This window comes from Panthera onca, chromosome A2 (assembly GCF_046562875.1).
Source record: "Panthera onca isolate mPanOnc1 chromosome A2, mPanOnc1 haplotype 2, whole genome shotgun sequence".
In the NCBI taxonomy this organism is placed as follows: domain Eukaryota; kingdom Metazoa; phylum Chordata; class Mammalia; order Carnivora; family Felidae; genus Panthera; species Panthera onca.
In genome coordinates, this window is record NC_138340.1 from 146,162,551 (window position 1) to 146,172,164 (window position 9,614).

A 9,614-nucleotide genomic window follows, 5' to 3' on the forward strand; every position below is an offset into this window, starting at 1 on the left:
CAGCTGTCCTTCCTCTGTTTGCGTTCAGGCCTCAGCCCCGTGACTGCCCCAAGAATCTGCATACCAGGGTGGTGGCTTCTTTCTCATGCTAATAGGTCTCGATGGCCTTCATCTTTGCCCTTGCTTTGGACCAATGTGAAGCAAGCCACTGTGGAAAGGCAGTACTGTGGCCCTCTGCCCCAGGTTTCGTTCTAGCAAATTGGTTTTTGCCAAAAGGCAATTTTCAGCACCCTGAGGTGCTTTGGAGGGGCCCAGGGAATTAGGCCTAGCCTCCACCTGAGACCCAAAGTCCTCTCCCATTGTGTTTCCAGCTTCCTGCCCGTGCTGGCCCTCATTTTAGCTTGCAGCATTGAATTAATCTTTTCCAACCTTGCAAGAAAATAGATTACATGACTCTTGGACACCTTAGATGTCTGGCTGGAGGCTTCAAGAGGCCCACTTGGCGGGGCAGGGCCCTTCCCCCACCCCTCCTCCTTTCTGCAACGGGTTTGTCTTTTCTGGAAGGAATTCACAGAAGCCCCAAGAATTAGCCAACACCCCCCCCCCCCGCCCCCAACATGTGTAATGTGCATGAAACAGAGTCAAATTATAGGACAGCTTTAGAGTTAGAAATACAAAAAGAAATATTGTTTTCATAATGCAAACTGAAGGCAGGCTGTACGAAACCTCTTTTCCTGCTGGGGGACAGATTTGAAAGCTTGAGAATGTTACAGGGCACTGAGAGATGAGGGGGAGTAGGAGAGATGGCTAAGAAACAGTTCCTGGTCTGAGGAAGCTTCTAGTCTCGCTGGGAGACATACATTAAGGAGGAGCAAATGTGAGTTTGTGTTTCAGCACCGAATAGTGTAACGAACACCCCTTCCTTTCTCAGCCTAGCAAAATCCTGTCATTAAGACCCAGGTCAGATGTCACCTTCTTGGGAAAGTCTTCCCTGGACCCTGCTGGACAGGCCAACAGTGCAGAGTCCATGGCCTTACTGGTGCCTCTCACGCACGTCAGAGGAAAGGCACTGCTCGGGTCTCCTGCAGTGAGGAAAGCAAGCCAGTAAGACTTTTGCCCTTCCACCCTGGTCTTGGTGACAGCTTCTCGTAAGACCTCTTGGAGAACCGACATGTCGGTTGGTTACTTGTGTTTTTCACACCAGACGGTGAGCTCCCTGAGATCAGGGACCGGCGTGACTTGGGCATCATCCCAGGGCACAGCACAGTACCTGGGCCAGAAGAATGAATAAGGCAAGGGGTGAGCATTCGGAGGAGGGGTAGATACTTGAAAAAGAAGCCAGAGGAAGCTTCGGGGAGAAAGAGGGTCTTATCTGGGGCCTGGAGGTCAGGCAAGGCTGCTGGAGTGGAGAGGAACAGTCTTCATGAGGTTCAACGTCTGTTGAGGGTGAATTCAGTGTTTCACTGTCTTCTCAGAGCTAGGCTTGGCAGAGAGTGGGGGGTAAATCTAATGGGGTCACTCTGCCCCAGCCATAGAGGGTACGCCAGGTAGGGGGTGGGATAGGGAGGCAGAGGGAACAGATGGAAACCAGAAAGGGCCACCTTGGCTGTTGTCAGTGTCCGAGCCTGAGCCCCTGACACAGAGCAGGGCCCCCAGATGGTGCTGGGTATCCGTCGGGGGCCCCCTGTGGATTAGGGCGGATTTGTGTTAGATGTTTCTACCATGAGATCAGCATCCAGAGCCCGAGCAAATTCCCCTTTGTGAGTTCCGGTTTCTCCTGTATACTGTGCAGTCCCCACAGGGGTCTGGCCCCGGTTCCCACCACCACGCTTTCTATTCAGATGACATCTGGTTACAGTTCCCATCAAGGGCGACCGCGATCCTGGGCCCTGTAGTGGGGGGGGGGGGGGTGGTGGAGGGAAACACTGGCGAGAGTCGAGTTCCTGCCCCAGCTGCGGTCGCTGTGGCCTGACTCCCGCAAGACCGCCGAGGCCGGCCAGGAGGAGTGGGGCCTTGAAGCCCCCTTCAGGGAGCTGTACCCCAGAGCGGGATGTGCCTTGTGCAGGGGAGGGGCAGCTCTGGACAGAGCCAGTGTGGTGAGAAGCCAGCGGGTACAAGCACTGGATGGGGGCAGAGAGTCCCAGCGTCCTCTGTCCCAGGAACAGAAGAGCTGGCCGTCAGGAGCGTGGGAGAAGGGGACACCCCACACGAGGCTCCAGCTGGTTGGCTGTGGGCGAGCAGGCTCCCAGCTGACCCTCAGGCTCCAGCTGACCCTCAGGCTCAGGCTGGCACTTCATGGCCAAGGGGTTGAGGCCTGGCTTATCTCCCCAGCTGCCCTGTTCCCTGCCACTTTATCAGGGAGGGTGAGAAGGTATCAGAGATCGGGGCCCTCATCCTCCCTCCCCGTGGGACAGGGCCCAGGTGCAAGGCGGGGCGGGGAGGGGACCAGCTCTCGGGCACGGTCGGAAGGACCCGGGAGACCTGGGAGAGTTTAAAAAGCCCCGGGACCTTCTCTCGGCCTCAGTTGATGTTCCCAGCTGGCTGCAGCATGAGGGGGCTGCTGATTTGGAGTGTGCTGCTAGGGGCTGTCCTTGGCAAAGAGGACTTTGTGGGGTAAGGGTATGGAGCGAAGGGGGTGCTCAGACAGGAGACGGGAGGACTCCGCCCCCAGCCAGTGTCTGGAGGAGAGAGACTGACTTATGGGATGACTCCAGAGAGGAGCAGACTAGCGGGCCCTAGGAGGCAGACTGACCGGGCACCAGGGCTGAGAAGGAAGGGGTCTGGTCCCTCTGGGCAGCTTCCCGAGCCCCCGAGAAATCTGAGCTTGAAGGAGGAGTTTTCAGGAGGGGAGGTGGGAGGAGGCCTGATGGGCTTTGGAGAGAGAGAGAAATAGTCTAAATCGGGACGGGGTAGCAGCTGTGTCCAGAAGGCTCCAAGGAGCCTGGGCCTCCCCTTGCGAAGACCCCTCGTGCTTCCCCCTGCTCAGCCCGGAGGCTCGAGCCCAGCCTGGGGCTTCCAGGCCACTGGATGCGGCGTCCTCCCACCTGGGGAGTGTGGAGGGCCAATCAGAGCTGCTCAGGCCCCCAGTGTCCCCTCCCTCTCTGCCCAGGCACCAGGTGCTCCGAATCTCTGCTGCCGATGAAGCCCAGGTCCAGAAGGTGAAGGAGTTGGAGGACCTCGAGCACCTGCAGGTCGGAAGAAGTGGGGAGTCCTCCAGGAGGCCCCAGGGCTCCTCCCAGGCCAGCCGGGCCCACCCCAGGACCCCATCATCCCCTGGGGCCACCTGGGGCCTGGCCCTGCTCTCCTCAGCCACCCAGAAAGGACCCGGGGGACTGCTTCCTGTCGGGAAACGATTTAACCTCCTAGTTCCAGACTCTTCCTGCCCTTGAGCATCCGAGCAAAGGGAGGGCCTTCTCTCTAGCGCTTCTCTTTGCTTGCCGTCTTGAAGCTCCTCCGCGATGCTTCCCGGGCCATTTCCCTGACCGTGGTGGACGCCGTCCAGGGCCCACGGTTTCCCCTCGGTCCCCGGCCCGTAACGCCCACGCCGCAGCCCCAGGTGTACGTGACCCCCTGGCGCCGGCACCCCCTCCCGGCTGGCCCTTGCCCGGCTCACCGTGACGGTGCCCGTTCTCGTCCTCTCCAGCTGGACTTCTGGCGGGGCCCTGGCCAGCCCGGCTCTCCCATCGACGTCCGAGTGCCCTTCCCCAGCATCCAGGCTGTCAAGGCTTTCCTGGAGGCCCACGGCCTCGGGTACACGATCATGATTGAGGACGTGCAGTCGTTGCTGGACGAGGAGCAGGAGCAGATGTTCGCCTTCCAGGCCCGGTCCCGCTCTACCGACACCTTCAACTACGCCACCTACCACACCCTGGAGGAGGTGAGGGGCCCCCGGGACCACGCCGCACCGCACCGGCACGGAGCTCTGCATCAGGCTGGCAGAGTGCGGCCAGAGTCAGGGGTGACCTGGGCATGCGCAGCACCCGCCCCGTCTCCGGGGGGCTCGGGGGTGGGGGGAGGGGGGGTGGGGTCTGGGCTGCGGCTCCGCTACGTTGCAGGGCCTGTGGCAGGCTGGCTGACGCTGCTGCAGGGGGGAAGCGTCCGGGTGACAGCCGGCCTCCCCTTCTCTCCCTTCTCAGATCTACAGCTTCATGGATATGCTGGTGGCCGAGCACCCACAGCTTGTGAGCAAGCTCCAGATTGGCAACACCTACGAGGGGCGTCCCATCTATGTGCTGAAGGTAACGGGCACCTAGGCAAAAATGGGCACCCACATCTGTGTGTGGGAGCCCGTGGGTGAGCCCAGGGTCACCGAGAACGCTCTGCTATGTGAACCCCCCGTGCTGACATTTGGGAAGGTCGCAATTTCTATGCTGGTCTAGCCGTAGGCATACCCGGGCACACACGGTTCTTAAACTTTTAAGTGACCGAGTGTTTTCAAGCAAGCGTCCGGTTGTGGAAAGTATCCGAGAGTCCGGGTAGTCCAGATAAAATGGTTTATTTGTGACACCCCACAGAGAACTGTGTCTGGGCAGAGGAAAAGAGTAGGGCCCGGAGTTCTGGCTGAGTCATATTTGCCCCAAGGCCAGGGTGAAGGCTGGAGGCCAAGTTCTGTGGGATTCCTGCGCGGGCCCCACCCCCACCCCTCACCTGAGTGATGGCCCCACAAGGAAAGCCTTAACCTGAGATACCCAGGGAGCCGATGGCCTCTGGCCTGGCGTGTGCTCCCCTTCAAGGAGGCAAGATAAGACCCGAGCTGGATCTCTTTGCTTTTCTTGTTCAGTTCAGCACCGGGGGAAACAACCGTCCCGCCATCTGGATCGACACGGGGATCCATTCCCGGGAGTGGGTTACCCAGGCCAGCGGGGTCTGGTTTGCCAAGAAGGTAAGCCCGGGGAGGTGAGGAGGGTTCTCACCTGGTGGGCTGGTGGTCAAGGCCCACGGGAGCCCGGGCCTCCCCTTTGCATCCAGAAGCAGGGATGCAGAGGTGCAAATGTCCGTTGCTCTAGGGTGGCCGATGCCTGGCCTGACCCACTCTGCCTGCGTGTCCCCCCCACCAGATCACACAAGACTATGGCCAGGACTTCACTCTCACTGCCATTCTTGATTCCATGGACATCTTCCTGGAGATTGTCACTAACCCTGATGGTTTTGCCTTCACCCACAGCAAGGTACAGACTTCCTCTCGTTCTTGGGGAAAACACGGCGGGCCCCTGGCCTCTGAGCCCCGCAGGCTACTCACCCCGAATCTCAACCCCCAGAAGTTGAGGGCGGGGCAAACAGACCTGTTCTGCTGGACCAGGGTTCTCATCCTAGGCCTTCTTGATGAGGCCCCTCAACTCTCAACCCCTCCGTTGAGAGAGCCAAAAATGTCTTCAGACATTGCCATATATCTGGGGATGGGGAGGGGGGACAAAATCCCCCAGACCCGCTGCCCTGGACCTTATTTCCTAACTTTATTTTACTTTTATGGCAGGTACAGCCGGCTACCAATCCCGCGTGTCCGGGAAGGGGGCGGGGGGAGGGGCACCTTCGTTTCCGCCGGTAGAAACCTCTGGCCAAGTGCCGTCCACTGTTGCCTCTGTTCTCCTTCAACCAAGAGCCCCCTTTGCAGACAGACCTTCCCGACAACCTTGAACGTGGCTTCTGATCCGTGCTGTGTCCACGCCCATGCTCCTGATCGGAGCGCCTCGTGTCAGTTGTGGCCGCTCACGGCCCGCACTGCTCTCCGCGGGCTCTGGCCCCCGGCCCAGCACGGTGACCGACAGGTGTCTGGTTCCTTCCTCAGAATCGCATGTGGCGCAAGACTCGATCCCTCACACCGGGCTCCTCCTGTGTTGGGGTGGACCCCAACCGGAACTGGGATGCTGGCTTTGGGAGTAAGGCCCTGTGTGATTTGGGGGCAGGGACGGGAAACCCAGATGGCTTCTTCCCCGCCTGTGTCCTGCTGCCCCCCCTACCCCTTTCCTGCCCCAGCAGGGAGGGCAGAGATGTCAGCCTCTCCGCTGAGGCTCCCAGGGAGGGAGGAGGGCCTCTGAGATTTTCTTGCTCCTCGTCCGTAGAAACAAATCTCCCCCCATTGGAACTTAGGTCTGAAACCTATGTAGGGGGTTTCTAGAGTAACTTCAGCTCCTTCTCTCTGTGGTCCCTTCACTGCAAGAATGGATCTTGCTTGGGGAGCCCTCCTTCCCTCTCTGGGCACGTCCACCTGGCTGGGGAGGGAGGCAGGCCCCCCAGGTTATAAAAGGCCTTGGCCTTTCCTTAATTCCAGGGTGGGGGTGAGCCCTCCTGCATCCCACCCTTATTTCCACACAAAGAACTTGAGGGTGTGGAAGCCACGCTGCTTGGCTGTTAAGGAATGCTACCCCCCCTCTCCTCCCACAGTGGCCGGAGCCAGCAGCAACCCCTGCACGGACACTTACCGTGGCAAGTTTGCAAATTCCGAAGTGGAGGTCAAGTCCATCGTGGACTTTGTGAAGAGCCACGGGAACATCAAGGCCTTCATCTCCATCCACAGCTACTCCCAGCTCCTCCTGTATCCCTACGGCTACAAGGCAGAGCCAGCCCCCGACCGGGACGAGCTGGTATGTGCTGATCCCTTGCTTGCCCTGCCGTGCCCAGCACCCCTTTCCGCGGACCCCTGATGCCTTGGGAAGACCGGCAAGGCGGACTTGTCTCGCTTTCTGTCTGGGAAACTGAGGTACAGAGTGGCTGAGTCACTTCTGTCCCATGACACTGCAAGGGGAAGGGCTAGACTTTGAGCTTGTACCACAAGTTCCATCTGGAGCCGCGGTGTGATCAACGGCCAGCCAGACGTCCTGCGGGGTTCGGGGATCGCGGGGCTGCTGAGCTCCCGCTGTGCGTGGGGCCCCGTGCTCTCTGCTGGGCTACTTCCCAGCTAGACGCTGGGCTACCCTGGCCCTGGCGTTACTGGCCGTAACAGGTGGTATCGCTTGGCATTTTCTCCAGGATCAGCTGGCCAAGTCTGCTGTGACGGCCCTGGCCTCTCTGTATGGGACCAAGTTCAAGTACGGCAGCATCATCAAAACGATTTGTAAGTGGGTGCACGGTCTCTGGGGTGGCACCGGGAGGAAGCTTAGCCGGCTTTTCCTGCCTGACGCGGTGTTCCTCCTGGAGGAAGCAGCCAGGGGTGTGCCTAGATCTGGGAGCATGGGCGAGGACAACAGCCCTCGGCGGTGCCTCGGGGAGCAGTGGGGCCCTTTCCTGAAGTGAACTCTGCCTTCGTCGATACCTTCAGACAAGCCTATCGGTTCCTCTGAGAACTTTTGTCCCCTTGTCTGGGGTTAAGTCCAGCTTTAGGAGGGGATGGAGAGTTCCGCTGGCGTTTGTAGATCACCAAGAAACTCACCTTAAAAAAATACGCTTCCTCCAATGCCTTTCAGTGAGAGAATATGTCCTATCTTTTCCCAGCTTACTTGTACGTGCAATGCCCCTGCGAGGAGCACTGTTATGTCAGAATGGAATTAAGTCAGCAAATGTTCATTGAGCACCTACTCTGTACCAGGCCTTGTTTTCTGCGCTTGGGAAATAGTTGGAAATAAGCGAAGATCAGGAAACGTACGTTCTAGTCAGGGAGAGTGACAATAAACACGAATGAGTAGACGATACAGTGTGTTAGGCCACAAATGCTAGGGAGAAAAAGAAAAACTAGAACCTGGTGAGCGGAGTCAGGAATATCGGGCATGGAAGTTGGGTGGGTGGGTTGAAGGGTAGGCCTCATTGAGACAGGAAAATTTGGGCCAGTGTTGAAGGACACGAGGAAGGGCGCCAAGAGGCTATCTATCTGGGGGAAGAGCCTCCCAGGCAGAGGAACCTTCTAGAACAAAGGCCCTGCCATGTGATCTGGACTGGCGTGTTGGGGGGATAGCAGGGACAACATGGAGCCCTAGGTGATGGCCGCAGGGTGAGAGCACACGGGGGTCGTCGGGGACAGGTGGGGGGCGGGGGGGGGCAGATCCCGTAGGGCCCTGAGGAATGAAGTAAGTTTGCTGGCCGACGACAGGCAGAAGTACTGAGTCAGAGGCCGAGGACAGAGGTGAGAGGGCTTGCAGGCACCCTTCACGTACCTCCGCCCCCGCGCGCCCAGGGCTTGGTAGATGAGTGGGCCACGGTCTTACTGAGGGCTGGCCTCGCTTTTGGACTTCAGGCCTCGTTTGGAAATGGGTTTCAAACCGCACCAGAGGTTGTCGCTTCGGTCGGCGTTGCCAGGTTAAGTCCGGATACGCAGCCCACCTCCCACACCCCTGCCCAATTCAAAACCAACTTCGTTACCCGCTGTTAACCGCAAACCTGGGCAAAATTCCCTCCAGAAAGACAGACGAGGGGCCTGTGCTTTGCCTCTGGCCTTCTGCACTCTCTCCTGCAGACCAGAGCCCCAGGGGACAGATCCTGGTTACTCAAGTGGGTAACTCTGGTATATTTGGAGGTTTGACCAAAGCAGCTGTTGGAGGGAGGTGGTTTTCAGCGGGGCTTTTGCAACAGCAAGAACTTTCTCGCATTCCCCCGTGATAGGAGATCCACTGCCGGTCCTCCTGTCTGGGCCTCTGGAGCTCAGACCCCTTGGGGGACTTCCTGGGAGGGAGCCAGGCTGCTTGGTCAACAGCAGGCACTTAGTAGCCGCTGACTCCAGTCAACCCTGCATGAGGCTCCGGGTTTAGGACCGTTGGCCCAGCCCGTACCAGTGTTTCTAAGTTTTTGACCTTTGCTCTCCGGCATCTGCTCCTGCCCCAGACCAAGCCAGCGGAAGCACCATCGACTGGACCTACAGCCAGGGCATCAAGTACTCCTACACCTTCGAGCTCCGGGACACGGGGCGCTATGGCTTCCTGCTGCCGGCCTCCCAGATCGTCCCCACGGCCCAGGAGACGTGGCTGGCGCTTCGGACCATCATGGAATACACCCTGAATCACCCCTACTGAACTGGTCCTTCAGCCCTCTCTTCTTCCTCCTCTCTGGCCCCACCCGGGCGACCAAATAAAGTCTGAGTGTAAGTGGAACAGAATCTTGGGGGCTCACGTGTGGGAACGTACGTGGCACGTCCGCCTTTTCAAGCTAGGGCAGAAGTGATTTAGTTCCTGCAGGCCTCGCCGGAAATGTGCGGGCGGTTGGACTAGATGACCCCTCGATTGCCCCCGCCTTCCGAGGTCCTCTGAATTTGGATCCAAGTGGCGTCTGTTTTAATTAGACCACCCTGGGCTTAGCTCATCGGTGGGACGATGTGCTCATACCTTAGTAGCAAGCGGCAGCCACAGCTGCTGACCGAATGCCTGGGACCCCGCAGTGGTCAGGAATTCAGCTCGTACGAGAGTGTTGCCAGTTGGATCCATGTATCTACAAGAGCCGTAACTCTAAGTATGAGACAGAATAATCCTGGTGGCCACCGCTGTCCCAAATAGACATTGCAGCCAGGCCCGGCCCATTTCTGTAAAGCCAGATACGGTCTCCCACTCCTGGATTAAATCGGAAGAAAACGATTAGGTTGAATGAAATAATTTACTGAAGATAAAGAACGAACACCAATCCCAGAATCTTTTACTAACTGTGGTGCCTCGTGACGACTTTGCCTTTAGGGACAGAAGTAGCTTTCTTCTCATACGTCACATCCTTTCTAGCATCCTTCGGGTCTCCACTTCCTTTTCTATTTGACCACCATTACT

General features: G+C 58.3%; 1 protein-coding gene across 1 annotated transcript; it reads left to right on the top strand.

Moving 5' to 3' along the window:
- Nucleotides 1-2,315: 2,315 nt before the first annotated feature.
- Nucleotides 2,316-8,959, top strand: CPA1 (carboxypeptidase A1). Its single transcript, XM_060633156.3, has 10 exons — nucleotides 2,316-2,553; nucleotides 3,050-3,131; nucleotides 3,584-3,817; nucleotides 4,077-4,178; nucleotides 4,721-4,822; nucleotides 4,998-5,108; nucleotides 5,726-5,816; nucleotides 6,322-6,521; nucleotides 6,907-6,991; nucleotides 8,689-8,959. Exons 1-10 carry the CDS (start codon nucleotides 2,468-2,470, stop codon nucleotides 8,874-8,876), a joined length of 1,281 nt encoding a protein of 426 aa, XP_060489139.2. The 5' UTR covers nucleotides 2,316-2,467; the 3' UTR covers nucleotides 8,877-8,959.
- The last annotated feature ends 655 nt before the right edge of the window (nucleotides 8,960-9,614 follow it).